Source organism: Eumetopias jubatus, unplaced genomic scaffold (assembly GCF_037043125.1).
Source record: "Eumetopias jubatus isolate StellerSeaLion01/CBP00866 unplaced genomic scaffold, mEumJub1_p1.0 scaffold_8, whole genome shotgun sequence".
Classification (NCBI taxonomy): domain Eukaryota; kingdom Metazoa; phylum Chordata; class Mammalia; order Carnivora; family Otariidae; genus Eumetopias; species Eumetopias jubatus.
Genome location: NW_028274814.1, coordinates 54744852 through 54760372, shown reverse-complemented (window position 1 = coordinate 54760372; position 15521 = coordinate 54744852). Strand labels below are relative to the sequence as shown.

General features: G+C 36.1%; 1 protein-coding gene across 1 annotated transcript in view; it reads right to left on the bottom strand.

Annotated features, from left to right (window-relative positions):
* The window catches only part of PIK3C2G (phosphatidylinositol-4-phosphate 3-kinase catalytic subunit type 2 gamma), a 344412-nt gene that overhangs the window by 111548 nt on the left and 217343 nt on the right, over positions 1-15521 (bottom strand). Inside the window, 2 exon segments of the mRNA XM_088025563.1 lie at positions 6712-6881; positions 8754-8890. Of these exon segments, the coding sequence (XP_087881689.1) occupies positions 6712-6881; positions 8754-8890 (307 nt within the window).

The window sequence follows — 15521 nt, the reverse complement described above, 5'->3', positions numbered from 1 at the left end:
GAGAGGTAAATTTTATGACATTTTTGTAGTGATCCTTCAATCAACCAAAATTGAGCCTCTGCTAAGTGTCAGGAACTAGCTAGGTGCTTAAGATACAAAGATGCCCTTAAGGCACTCACAGTTGGAAAGGTATTGGAAAGTGTGCTTTTTTCAGATACTGCTTTCAGTAAAAAGAACCACAATGTTTATTAATAAACAACTGTGTGAATAACAGACCAATGAGACTCACCTAAAGAACATTAAGATAGTAATTAAAGCATGTAGGAGATCATTAATGCCTATATAGCATTTGGATTACTATGAGTATTACATTAAATCAGAATGATTGGAGTAAGACAAAAAAAATCTTTTAATCTGCTAAGGGAGGTTTTTTTTTAAAGGATGGTTTTAAATTAAGGATATTTAGAATATAAACATTACAATACCCAAATTAGAAATTAAACAAAAAATTTTTAAATCAGTGGTAATTAACTATTGAAGATAATGTCAAGATGTTATAGATATAGGGAATTTTTATGACTAATATTGAGATGAAAATTCTGAGATTGATTATATTTGGTGATTGGTGATCTACAGGGATAAAGCTTGAAAAAGGTGTAAACCATGCTACAAGAAGATATTTACATAATATTTTGGTTATCCTCATGTAAATACTTTAATAGGAAAAGAAAAGAGAATTTTATTTTGTTTGTGTTCTGGAATGATTTTTCATCTGTTTTAAATGGATTTATGTCCTCTGATATGCTGGCATATATTTAATAACCAACTCATTTTTTTTTTTTAGAAAAAAAAGAAAGCTCTTATTTGTGACATTTGTCAGTTTTCATGGTGTATATATATATTTTCACTATAGCTGATTTCAGGCTACTAAAGTGATGTCATTGAACATGGAGCTGAGAAGGAATACACACAATATGCTCTTGCAAACTAGAGTGATCCAGGTCTAGCACACTTCTGCTTATGTCTGAAATTACAGAAGTCAAGAATGACTTGGTTAAATACCTTACAGTCTAAATAAATCTGAAGAATAATGCAACCAACAAGATTGCAATGCAATCAGACAACAAGCCTCAAAGTCAGAGAACTTTAAGGACAAATAGTTCAACTCATGAATTTCAGAGTGCATACTTTGAAAAAAAGTACCAAAATAAGATATTTAAATAATTTTAAACACAAAGACATAATAATCACTTAGAGATGCAGTCTCATTTCTTGTCACTTTGTTTGGAGTACTTACATTACAATTAATTACAACAATATTTCTAGAGCCTTTACTCAATGCTAGACACTCTTCTAAGCACTTTACATGTATCAGTTAATCTTCAAAAAAAATCTTTCATAAAAAACTAAATTAAATCACAGAAAAGCCATTTGTTCAAGGTCACATCATTAGTGCATTGTAGTATGGAATTAAAAAAAAAATCATACAATCTATCTCCAGGGTATCTGAGCTTAACCACCACTCATACAACCTCTAAAATTAAAGACTTCATGCAGGTCTAGCATTACTGAAGTGAAAGACCATACTGATTGTGAAAATATAGTTTGAAAAATAAAAATATGAAACAATGAATTAGAAGAACAATAAACATCACCAATAAAAGGCTTTCCTTAATTTTTCCTCCTCCATAAGAGAAAGTCACCATCAAGAAATTACTGAGTTAAAATTTACAGTTTATTACAATGATATCTTTTAAGTAATGAAAAATTTGCTATATAAAAATCATTGTTACAGAGGAAATTTGAGTGAAAAATTGTGGATTCATAATTTGTTAACCACTTTAATTTGAATCTTTGTGAGAGAAAATAAAGAAAGAAGATAATAATTAAGCAATATTTCAAAAGAAAAACCAATTGGCTTCAGAAAGTTGGTGAAATTCTTCATTGTTTCCATTGTAAGGGTTAGCCAAATTTTCCCCAGAATCATTAAGGAATGCTAGGGCTGAATTGCCCTGTGATTTAATCCATTGGTATAAATTCTCTTTATCTAATCTCTTAATTAAAACCAATAAGGAAGGATTGTTTGTTTATGTATAGGATCTGAAATCCTTCATATTCATAACTGAGATGACATTTCTTTTTCTTTCTTCAAAGTTAGAAAGTCTACAGGAGGTTCCAATTTGGTCCAAGCATGGGCTTTCCAGATTTCTGGGAAAATGAATTCAGAGGAATGGTTCAGGGACACCTGGGCAAGAATTTCAAACGAGAGTGTTGCTGGGCTAACTCAATATAATCCAAGAATCAGGAGAGCCAGTATCTATGGACATTTTCTAAACAGAATCACATAAATGTTTAGTGTGAGATGTTCTGGAATGGTCATGTAAACATGAATATAAAAGGGCAATGGCCCAGCAAGAAATCAGTTTCTTTCTCAAGATCCTGCTTGTAAGGAAAACATCACATCATTGCTCTTGCTTTTAAGGAAACCAAAGATCAAAGGAAAATCTATTCCCAGACACACTACATCTGGTTCTGCTCTGTTGGTCTGCTAATTTCCATTATTAAATTCTGTATCCTTGGCTAAAGGATATATCTACAACTTAGAGGGGGTCTTATGTATGTACATGATTTCTTTTTTCCCAACCCATAAACCATCCACAACTGGAAACTACTACTCTATATGTGCAGTTGAGTAATAATTTAGGCAAGTGTATTATGAAGTGAAATTAGCTGATATGTGTTAGTGATCCTTAAAAGTTAGTAACCTAAAAAGTTATACAAATACTTTCCTCCTCTATGTTTTTAAGGAGTAGATAGTAGTATAAACACATGTGTCTGGGATACATGTATTTTCTTGTCTCAGTGGGTGCAGCATTTTATGTTAAGGAGTATGATCCTAGGTTATTACTGGCTATTACTAGAGCATTATATGGCTTTGCTAGACTGTGAGAGATTAGCATAGTCCTAGGGCATGATTTACATACCTGGCTTTGTACTTTATGAGCTGGTTATTAATGTGTGTAGTATGTGTTTAGAAGAAGTTAGGTGAAGCTAGGCTTTTCTCTAAAGATCAGGTCTATAATGTAAAAAATGTAGTATAAATAAGAATGTTCATGTGTCATAGGGGGATACAGAGGTTTGATTTATAAGAAGCCTATTGTCAACCTAGCAACCAATAAGAACAACCAATTGTCCTAGGACAGAAGAAGTCAGTTATCTTATGAAACAACATACAAATGAACTCTTGAAACAGCCAAAGAGACTTGGAAGAAAATTATTAGAATACAATTCAAAAGATATAGGAGTAATAATGAGTAGGAATAGTTCAGTTTAACTTTTAAACTCAGGGCAGAAGTATCAGTTTTAAGACGGAAATCCAAGAAGACATTGCTAATGAGTCTTACATAGCCACTGATGGAGATAAAATCTTGCAAATAATAATCTAAATGGATGATAGTGCTGCAGTTGGCACCCTTAACAATAATCTCAAAGGAAGATAGTGCCAACTTCATTTTTGTTGATCCAATCAATAATTATTGAATTATTGAATGATTGAATGATTCCCTATGAATGGTTTATTACCTGATAAGCAATATTAAGAACCTACTATGAGTGAAGATCTGTGCTGGGTACATTGTCATGTACCTCAGACATTGCACAAAAAAGATTTAAAATTGCCAAAAGAGGACCCGAATAGAATTTTTCCAAATAAGACATACAAACAGCCAACAGATATATGTAAAGATGCTGAATATCACAGATCATCAGGGAAATGCAAATCAAAACCGCAATGAGATACCACCTTATAGCTGTTAGAATGGCTAGTACCAAAAAGCAAGAAAAAACAAATGTTTGTGAGGAGAAAACAAAACTCTAGTGCAGTTGGTAGGAATGTAAATTGGGTACAGTCTCTACGGAAAGTAGCATGGAGGTTCCTCAAAAAATTAAAAACAGAAGTACCATACAATCCAGTAATTTACATGAAAAAAATGAAAACATTAATTTGAAAAAATATATGCATCCCTATGTTTATGTCCACCAGTAGATGAATGGATAAAGATGTGGCATATATATGCAATGGAATGTTACTCAGCCATGAAAAAGAATGAAGTCTTGCCATTCATGACAACATGAATGGTTCCAGAGAATATCATGTTAGGTGAAATAAATCAGACAGAGAAAAACAAATACCATATGATTTCACTTACATGTGGAATCTGAAAAACAAAACACAACAAACAAACAAAAAACAGAGACAAACTCATAAGTACCCAGAACTGGTAGTTGCCAGAAGCGAAGGAAGTAGGAGGTAGCAAAATAGATGAAAGGGATTAATAGGTACAAACTTCCAGTTATAAAATAAATAAGTCACAGGGATGAAATGCATAGCATAGGGAATATAGTTAATAATATTGTAATAACTGTGTGGTGACAGATGGTGACTACACTTGTGGTATTTTGTAATATATAGAATTGCTGAACCACTATGTTGTACACCTGAAACTAATATAATACTATATGTCAAAAAAACTGCCAAATGTAGAAGCAGCAGTAGCTGTTGTAATATTAATAAAACAGCAAATTTGGCTCCACCTTTTCTATAGACCCTGGTACATATTCCATTACAGCATTTACTATATTGTTTAGTAACTTAGTCTTTACTTTTTAAGTTTCCCTGAACTTTTTCTGTGGGACTGAAATATTTTTATTCCTTTTTTAACCCTATGGTCAACACTGTTGCTGGTTAAATAAATAAGGGTTAACCCAAGTTTCCAGTAGATCATACGGCAAAATAAAGATGTCAAAATTATAATTTAATCTTTAAATTTCTGGGAAAGAGTGGATTCTAGGGAAAGCATGTTTTGTGAGTAAATTATGTATATGCTCATGTATGTTAATTAACATTTGTCTTTCATAAACTAGGTATCCTGCCTCTATGGTTGTTCTAATAGTCCGTACAACTCCTTATCTGCCCTGTCCACATTTTATAGTGATTATTTATGTTTTTGTCTTCCAGTATTCTAAGAAAGAGCAAGCCCCATTGAGGTGGTAAATGTGGACTATTAACCTTTGTGTCCCCAAGGTTTATTACAGTCCTTGACACACAGACCATCCTCAGTAGATTTTTAAGGAATGAACGCAGATGTGGTGAATTTTCTCAATGTAGTTAGCATAGAAGGCAATATATTGAAAAGAATAACAAGTGAAATGATTCCATTTGTATGTCTCTACAAAATAGGGAAGATCATATTATGTAGTTTATGCTTGCATTTTAATACCAGATAATGGCCATCTAATGAAAGTTCATCATGCTATATTGGAGGAGACATTATTTCTTCTTTGGGGGAGCTGCTTTTAGCTAAAAGTGACCAACTACTCTTTAGAATGGTTTGATCCCATTTCTACTTTCAGGTGAAGTATTTTTTTAAAGCAAGGGACTTTCAGTCTTAAACTTTGGGTTTCCTTGCCCCAATTCAAATAAAAGAAAACAAAAACTTATTCAGCCATCAGTTTTTTTGGGGTTCAGTAAATGATATAAGTATTTGTTAAGACCAAAATCCAGGAGTCATCCTTGAATGTTTTCCTTTCTTCTCCTACCTGCTAAGCCCCTCCCCCAGCCATTAATCATGGCCAGTGTCCAATCAATTAGCAGACTCTATGACTCTGACTCCAAAATATATTCTCAATCTGTCAGTTTTTACCACTTCTTTTCCATTAAGGTCTTGCCTTAATCATTGTAGGATAAGATTGAAGGAAATATTTTTTCAATAGATTGTTAATGGTACAATAACTGGTCTCATTACTTCACAGGACAGCTGGAAAGAGTTTTGAAATCCACTGAAATCCATCAATGGCTTGCCCCTGAACCTAAAATAAAAGCCAACATCCATACCATGTCCTCAGTGCCCTACTTGATCTGGCCTCCACTGAAATCTTCACTTTAACCTACCATCTGCCATTCTCCATCCACCTCTAGGCCCTAGGCCTTCTTGTCATTGGAACATACTAGGCTTATTTCCATGTGCATGACTGTTATTTTTGCTGTTCTCTCTTCTTAGGATACTATTCTCATGGATTTCCACCAGGTGGATCATTAATTATACAGTGTCTCTCATCTCTTCCTAGAGGCCTTTTTTTTAAAAATAGCATCCCTGCTCCAGTCACCCTCTATCCCATTTCTTTGCTTCAGTTTCTTATTAATAAATTAAACTCCTTATTTCCTCATATTATTTCTTTGCATGCTAACTTGTTTAATGTGTGTCATCTCTCCTAGAAAGAGATTAGGGTTTGTGTCTGCCTTGTTTACGGTTATATCCTCAGAGCCTTGAATGGTAGTTGCTCACTAGGTATTTTTGGAATGATTCAAGGCTATTTCAGTGTAGGAAATGTGCTAGTTTTATGATACGTAGACCAGGGGTGGTGACTGCTATGGGCAATATACCAGATGTATTGAGACTGTGAATTCATGCCTCATTGTCCATTCAAGGTTTATAAGAAAATGAAAATATTATATTTCAGACAATTCAGCCTGGAACAGGATTAGTATCCCAGGGGAGAAGTCCACTAACAATTTGAGGAAACCTAATTTGTTCCATTAACAATCTATTGAAAAAATATTTCCTTCAATCTTATTAGATATATAAACATGTTTATGTCATCTGGGGGGGAGATGGGGAGCAAGTCATCTGCTGGGTTTCTATGCCATTACATGTTACATATTACTCTAGGACATTGCTTAATTACTGTAATAAACATTATGTGCACACTGACCTTTTTATCCCTCCAAATGTTTGTGCATGACCTAGGAATTTTCCAAAGTCAATATGAAACATGTGGCCTGACTTTGTCAGCATGATATTGTCGTTATGTCGGTCACAGACTCCCAGGATGAACGTTACCACACACCAGCCAGCACAGGAATAGAAAAAGTTCCTCAAGGCCTAATCAGTTGAAAAACAATAACACAAAGATAACACACACAAAAAATAAGCAAATGCATTAGCATCAGAGCTAATGGTAAAAACTATCATAAAAAGCAAAATTACATAATCGAGAACTATTTCTACATCTCAGTTAGAGAAGATTATGATTAAATGATTGGTTCTTGATAGGTTACAGAAGAACATGAAGCAACCTCTTCTTTGGCCTAATGGATGTTTTCATTGAAATTGTGCAAAATATCTCTTTTACTCAGTAGGATCTAATTTTCATAGTTTACTAAAGAGGATTCCTGGTGTGGTTTTTTTGATGTCTCAAATATACAATATTGAATGATTTTTTTTCAAGATAAAAGAAGGAACAAAATGTTTCAGTATTGCCTATCCCCAGAGAAATTTAAAATATCTATTTTGAATCTTTGAATTTTTAACACAGAAAAAGCCATATTGAGATATATGTAATATTTTATGTTTACCTTTATAAATAGGTAATCCAGTTGCTATCCCAAAATGGCTTGGTATAGTATATATCAATGAATGTCTGTGTGGGTGGAAGTAAATTACTACTGAATCAATTTTGCCTTCTGTTTCTTTAAGAAACAGAGGTTTCTTGCAAAAATTACTCTTTATTTTCAAAATGTTCTCCTGGGTACACATCATTTTCATTAATGATGCAACTTTGACTGTAACCATGGTGTAACCATGAGTGAGTGGTTGGGCCACAGTAATGGGTCTCCTAGAATGGTGTGGCTGACCTGCTGAAGTGGAAATCTGTGTCACTGAACTATACATCTTAGTTCTCGATATCCCAAGTACCTGAACAAGTCATTTAATTTGTCTCTCTAGATATTTTTCACTTATAAAGTGAAGATAATAAAAGATACCCTTACATGATAGTTGTGAAGAGCAAATGTATGTGAAAATACCTCAAATAATATAACACCAGAGATTTGTTAAAACTCAAGCTATAATTTTGGGAATGGCTAAAAAATAGATTTCAAGACAATATCATCTTATCTTTGTTATTTGACCTCCAAAGGCCTGTATTTTGTTCTACTCCAACCTCACAGAAGTCTGGAATAGATGAACTCTTGGGTCTCTCTATCATGGCCTGTTCTAACTCGGGTGACCAATCGTCCCAGTTTGCTCAGGACTGAGGCGTTTCCTAGGATGAAGAAATTTCAGTGCTCTGGACAGTTCCAAGCAAACTCAATGTCAGCCTATATTGTATCTTTGTGTGAATTAGCATAAAGGTACCTCTGCCTCCAGGTGGACCCTGTTGTACCAGTTCATGCCTTGGCAAGTAGAACAAAGCCTGGTTTTAACCAACTCATCCCCTTAGCTGGGAACCCTGGTATAGGGCAGAATCTGCACATCTGTACACCGCAGCCCAGATGCCAGCATGAAGTAAAGTGGGAAAAAATGTTTGCAGTCAAATAAAACACTACATTTTGTAAAGTTCTGAGATACTAAAAAAAAAAAAAAAAACAAAAACCAAAACTCTATTATGCTTTCTGCAAACACTGAAAGAGTAAGGCCTGGAAAAGTAGAGCTCAGCAGAAGAAATGCATTGCAAAGGAAGGAGGGGGATTTATAGAAATTGGAGATTGTGTACAGACATGCAGAGGTAACTTGAAAGAGATAGTTTCAAGGAGCATCATCTCAGAAGAGATAGCTATAGGAAGTAAAACTGAATACAGAAATTTTACCTAGTTAATATACCATTTTAACTGGATCATTATTACTAAGCTGATGACAGTGAATTAGAACTCAAGGTGTACTTAATTTACTTTTTCATAAACCACATTAGCTAATGATCCAGAGCATATTCTTATTTAGCACATTATTTAAAATTAGCTACACAGCAGGACAAACCTTTTCATAATCTGCCTTTAAATGGTTGTGCTGACTGAACCACTTTTTGATTGTGTTTTCTTTCAATGGTCCTATCAGTCCAGAATGGCGATGGATCTTTGCTAGGGTTATGGCATCAGGTACCATCTGCACCAACCCTGGTTGATAAAAAAGAGATTAAAGAAATAATTCTTTCTTCACAGGATGAGGAATACTTAGGAAACACATCTTGATCTACGTATCAACAATAGTTGCCAGCACTATGTAGCAACAATAGTTGTCAGCACTACTTTTCTTTGCAAACCTTCTTTTCTGAAGGAGACTTACCTAGATGGCCTTTCTAATTTTTCCAAAATCCTAGGGGGCAATGAGGCAATTTGTAGTGTTTGGGATCAGATCTACCAGAAGAAAGAGAAAGAAAAAGAAAGAACGAATGAACAAAAGAAGAAAGAAAGAAAGAGAAAGAAAGAAAGAAAGAAAGAAAGAAAGAAAGAAAGAAAGAAAGAAAGAAAGAAAGAAAGAAAGAGAAAGAAAGAAAGAAAGAAAAAGAAAGAAAGAAAGAAAGAAGGAAAGAAAGAAGGAAAGAAAGAAAGAAAGAAAGAAAGAAAGAAAGAAAGAAAGAAAGAAAGAAAGAAAGAAAGAAAGAAAGAAAGAAAGAAAGAAAGAAAGAAAGAAAGAAAGAAAGAAAGAAAGAAAAGAAAGAAAGAAAACACTTCAGATCTTGGGCATATCTTTAATATTACAGCTAACAGTACTTGGCTCTTGTGCGGATATTCTGATGGGTATTAACTGAGATAGCAAATGTAAAGCATTACATTTAGTAGTAATGTAATTACTTTAGAAAGAGGTGATTCCTCTTTCTAATCCTGAACATTTCCCTCCTCATATTTCCAGTTCCTCCACTAAATCCTTCTAAAGGGAAATCACCTCCTATCTGGCTCCTTAGTGCTTCACTGCCTCACATATGACCATGACCAAAATTAAGATTTAGATCATTAGCACCACTTAGATACTGTGCTGTAACAATATCAGTTATTTTTCAGATCACATTTGTCTTTAGGGAATTAATCTTTGCTAAATCCCAAGCCATTTATCAGAACACTTACATTGCTGACTACTCTGAAAACCTTGTATCTAATTTATAATAATCACGGTAGCTAAATTTTGTGTATCAATTAAAACCATAAATTATATCTTATACATTTTAAGCTAGTATGTATCATACAACTTTTAAATACTTATAACAATTTTGTGTGCATTGAGTTATACGTGTAGTTCTATTCTTATAGTCCTCTAATGCAGAGTTTCTCCAATTTTAGTGCATATTCGTATCATTTGGGAATCTTATTAAAATGTAGGTTCTGATTCTTTAGGGTGGGGGTGAGTCCTGAGATTCTGCATTTCTAACAAGCTCCCAGGTGATGTCAATGCTGCTGGGTTCTTAGGGACAAAGCTTTTTAAGGTGGTATCATATAAGGTAGTAGCTCTCAAAATGGAGTGCATAAGAAACACTGGAGCAGCTTTATACAGTTACAGAGAACTGGGAACCCCCTCCCCTCTTTAATGCCTAAATAGAAAACCTGATTTAGTACCTGGTTGGGGCCTGGTTATATCCATTCCCTCAATTTCCCTAAGTAATTTTTATGCCCATCAGATTTGGACAGCCAGCAAAAAAATAAATCTTAAATATTTTTATTTGACCTGATAATTTCCCCCAAAGCTCCTAGGACATCATATACAAAGTAGTCATGAGAATTTTTTTTATTTTATTATGTTATGTTAATCACCATACATTACATCATTATTTTTTGATGTAGTGTTCCATGATTCATTGTTTGCGTATAACACCCATTGCTCCATTCCGTACGTGCCCTCTTTAATACCCATCACCGGACTAACCCATCCCCCCACACCCTCCCCTCTAGAACCCTCAGTTTGTTTCTCAGAGTCCATAGTCTCTCATGGTTTGTCTCCCCCTCCGATTTCCCCCCTTCATTTTCCCTTCCTGATAACTTCTTCATTTTTTTTTTTTACATATAATGTATTATTTGTTTCAGAGGTACAGGTCTGTGATTCAACAGTCTTACACAATTCACAGTGCTCACCATAGCACATACCCTCCCCAATGTCTGTCACCCAGCCACCCCATCCCTCCCAGCCCCACCACTCCAGCAACCCTCAGTTTGTTTCCTGAGATTAAGAATTCCTCATATCAGTGAGATCATATGATACATGTCTTTCTCTGATTGACTTATTTCACTCAGCATAAGACCCTCCAGTTCTTCATTGCAAATGGCAAGATTTCATTCCTTTTGATGGCTGCATAATATTCTATTATATATATATATACCACTTCTTCAATATCCATTCATCTGTCGATGGACATCTTGGCTCTTTCCATAGTTTGGCTATTGTGGACATTGCTGCTATAAACATTGGGGTGCACGTATCCCTTCGGAACCCTACATTTGTGTCTTTGGGGTAAATACCCAGTAGTGCAGTTGCTGGATCATATGGTAGCTCTATTTTCAACTTTTTGAGGAACCTCCATACTGTTTTCCAGAGTGGTGGCACCAGCTTGCATTCCTACCAACAGTGTAGGAGGGTTCCTCTTTCTCCTCATTCCTGCCAACATTGTCGTTTCCTGACTTGTTAATTGTAGCCATTCTGACTGGTGTGAGGTGGTATCTCATTGAGGTTTTGATTTGGATTTCCCTGATGCGAGCACTTTTCATGTGTCTGTTGGCCATTTGGATGTCTTCTTTGGAAAAATGTCTGTTCATGTCTTCTGCCATTTCTTGACTAGATCATTTGTTATTTGGGTGTCGAGTTTGATAAGTTCTTTATAGATTTTGGATACTAGCCCTTTATCTGATATGTCATTTGCAAATATCTTCTCCCATTCTGCTGGTTATCTTTTGGTTTCATTGACTGTTTCTTTTGCTGTGCAAAAGCTTTTTATCTTGATGAAGTCCCAATAGTTCATTTTTGCCCTGGCTTCCCTTGCCTTTGGCGATGTTTCTAGGAAGAAGTTGCTGCAATTGAGGTCGAAGAGGTTGCTGCCTGTGTTCTCCCTTAGGATTTTGATGGACTCCTGTCTCACATTGAGGTCTTTCAACCATTTTGAGTCCATTTTTGTGTGTGGTGTAAGGAAATGGTCCAGTTTCATTCTTCTGCATGCGGCTGTCCAATTTTCCCAACACCATTGTTGAAGAGACTGTCTTTTTGCCATTGGACATTCTCTCCTGCTTTGTCAAAGATTAGTTGACCATAGAGTTGAGGGTCCATTTCTGGGCTCTCTATTCTGTTCTATTGATCTATGTGTCTGTTTTTGTGCCAGTACTATACTGTCTTGATGAATAGAGCTTTGTAATAGAGCTTGAAGTCCAGAATTGTGATGCCACTAGCTTTGCTTTTCTTTTTCAACATTCCTCTGGCTATTCGGGGTTTTTTCTGGTTCCATACAAATTTTAGGATTATTTGTTCCATTTCTTTGAAAAAAGTGGATGGTATTTTGATAGAGATTGCATTAAATGTGTAGATTGCTCTAGGTAGCATTGACATCTTGACAATATTTGTTCTTCCAATCCATGAGCATGGAACGTTTTTCCATTTTTTCCTGTCTTCCTCAATATCTTTCCTGAGTATTTTATAGTTTCCTGAGTACAGATTCTTTGCCTCTTTGGTTAGATTTATTCCTAGGTATCTTATATTTTTGGGTGCAATTGTAAATGGGATCGACTCTTTTATTTCTCTTTCTTCAGTCTTGTTGTTGGTGTATAGGAATGCCACTATTTCTGTGCATTGATTTATATCCTGCCATGTTACTGAATTGCTGTATGAGTCCTATCAGTTTTGGTGTGGAGTCTTTTGGGCTTTCCACATAAACTATCATATCATCTGCAAAGAGTGAGAGTTTGACTTCTTTGTTGATTTGGATGCCTTTTATTTCTTTTTGTTATCTCATTGCTGTGGCAATGAGAACTTCTAATACTGTGTTGAATAGCAGTGGTGATAGTGGACATTACTGCCATGTTCCTGACCTTAGGGATCTGATATAAGGATTGCCACCCCAGCTTTCTTTTGGTGTCCATTAGCGTGGTAAATGGTTTTCCAGCCCCCCACTTTCAATCTGGGGGTGTCTTTGGATCTAAAATGAGTCTCTTGCAGAGAGCATATCGATGGATCTTGTTTTTTTATCCAATCTGAGACCCTGTGTCTTCTGATTGGGGCATTTAGCCCATTTACATTCAGGGTAACTATTGAAAGATATGAATTTAGTGCCCTTGTGTTGCCTGTAAGGTGACTGTTACTGTATATTGTCTGTGTTCCTTTCTGGTCTATGTTACTTTTAGTCTCTCTCTTTGCTTAGAGGACCCCTTTCAATATTTTTTGTGGGGCTGGTTTCGTGTTTGCAAATTCCTTTAGTTTTTGTTTGTCCTGGAAGCTTTTAAATCTCTCCTTCAATTTTCAATGACAGCCTAGCTGGATATAGTATTCTTGGCTGCATATTTTTCTCATTTAGTGCTCTGAATATATCATGCCAGTCCTTTCTGGCCTGCCAGGTCTTTGTGGATAGGTCTGTTGCCAATCTAATGTTTCTACCATTATAGGTTACAGATCTCTTCTTCCGAGCTGCTTTCAGGATTTTCTCTTTGTCTCTGAGAGTCATAAGTTTTACTATTAGATGTTGGGGTGTTGACCTATTTAATTGATTTTGAGGGGGGTTCTCTGTGCCTCCTGCATTTTGATGCCTGTTTCCTTCCCCAATTTAGGGAAATTCTCTGCTATAATTTTCTCCAATATATCTTCTGCCGCTCTCTCTCTTCTTCTGGGCTCCCAATTATTCTAATCTTGTTTCGTCTTATGGTATCACTTATCTCTCGAATTCTGCCCTTGTGATCCAGTAGTTGTTTATCTCTCTTTTTCTCAGCTTCTTTATTTTCCATCATTTGGTCTTTTAGATCACTAATCCTCTCTTCTGCCTCATTTCTCCAGCAGTTAGATCCTCAATTTTTGATTGCACCTCATTAATAGCCTTTTTGATTTCGACTTGGTTAGATTTTAGTTCTTTTATTTCTCCAGAAAGGGTTTCTCTAATACCTTCCATGCTTTTCTCAAGCCCAGCTAGTATCTTTACAATCATGATTCTGAACTCTAGGTCCGACATCTTACTAATGTCCATATTGATTAGGTCTCTGGCAGTTGGTACTGCCTCTTGTTCTTTTTTTGGAGGTGATTTCTTTACATCTTGTCATTTTGTCCAGAGGACAACAGATGAATGAGAGAACAAAATGCTAACAGGGTAACAACAACCCCAGAAAAATATACAGTAAACAAATCAGAAGAGACCTGAAACCAGAGGAAAAGAAAGGGAAAGAAAGAAAAAAGAAAAATAAAAAAGATAAAAACAAACAAAAAAAGGAATATGATCAAATATGATCAGGCTGGTGCATAGATCAGTGCCACACACTAGATTTTGGGCATATTTTGGTCTGTTAGATGAAAGTGCCTCCCAGTATTTTAAAGAATGAAAAACTTATATATGTACAAAAATAAGGGTAAATACAATGAAGGAATGGAATATGACTGTAAAGATGAAAATTATAAAAGATTTTATAAAAGGAATTGATAAGATAAGAAGTGGTTGAAAAAAGAAAGAAGAGGATTTTAAAAAAAAAGGAGAGAATGTGATCAGGCAGGAGACTAGGACAAAGCCATACACTAGAGATTTAGGGTATATTTTGGTCGGTTAGAAGAAACTGTATCCCAAAATTTTAAAGCGAGAACAACTTATATATATATATATATATATATATATATATATATACCAAAAATAGGGTTAACTACTATCAAGGGATAGAATATGACTCTAAAAATGAAAAATAAAAAAGATTTAAAAAAAGGGATTGATAAAATATTGGTTGAAAAAGGGAAAAAGAAAAATTCAAAAAAAAAGAAAATTAAAAAAATTAACTTTGAAAGACTAAAGAATCATGGGAAAAAAGCCTTGTGTTCTATGTGCTTTATTCCCCTAGTGCTGGCGTTCTGCCATTCTCATTGATCGGTAAACTTGGTTTTGGCTGGCTGTTCTTGCCGATCTTCCGGGGGAGGGGCCTGTTGCCTTGGTTCTCAAATGTCTTTGTCAGAGGTGGAATTGCCCTGCCTTTGCCAGGTCCGGGATAAGTAATCTGCTCGGGTTTGCTCTCAGGAGCCTTTGTTCCCTGCAAGCTTTCTGCATAGCTTTGGAGGATGAGAGTGAAAATGGCAGCCTCCCAATCTCTGCCCTGAGGAGCCAAGAACTCGTGACCCCACTCCTCAGTGAGCCCCCAGAGAAAAGTAGTCAATCACTCCCGTCTCCCCAGACTCCAGCCATACTCCATGCTCACCCGGCCTGTAACCAAGCATTTCTATCTCTGGCACACAACTCTGTGTGGAGTCTCCAAACCCAGCAGATCCCTGCAGTGCGCTCCTGCGCTGCTCCTCTCAGGGGAGGAAGGGGAGTCTCCCCGGATCTGTCGCTTGTTGGGTCCCTGCTGGAGGAGCAGTGGCCCAACTGTGCCGTGGATTACAGCTTATGGCAACCCCTAGCTGAGAGCCCACTCCTTAGCTCCGTTTCTGCAACTGGCTTCCCTGTTCCAATACCTGGGAGCTCTGCCACACTTAGGCACCCCCAGTCTTTCTGTGACCCCAAGGGTCCTGAGACCACACTGTCCCTGCGAGGGTTCCACCTCCCGCATAGCCATGGGAGTGACGTCCCTCAGCGGAGCAGACTTCTAAAAGTTCTGA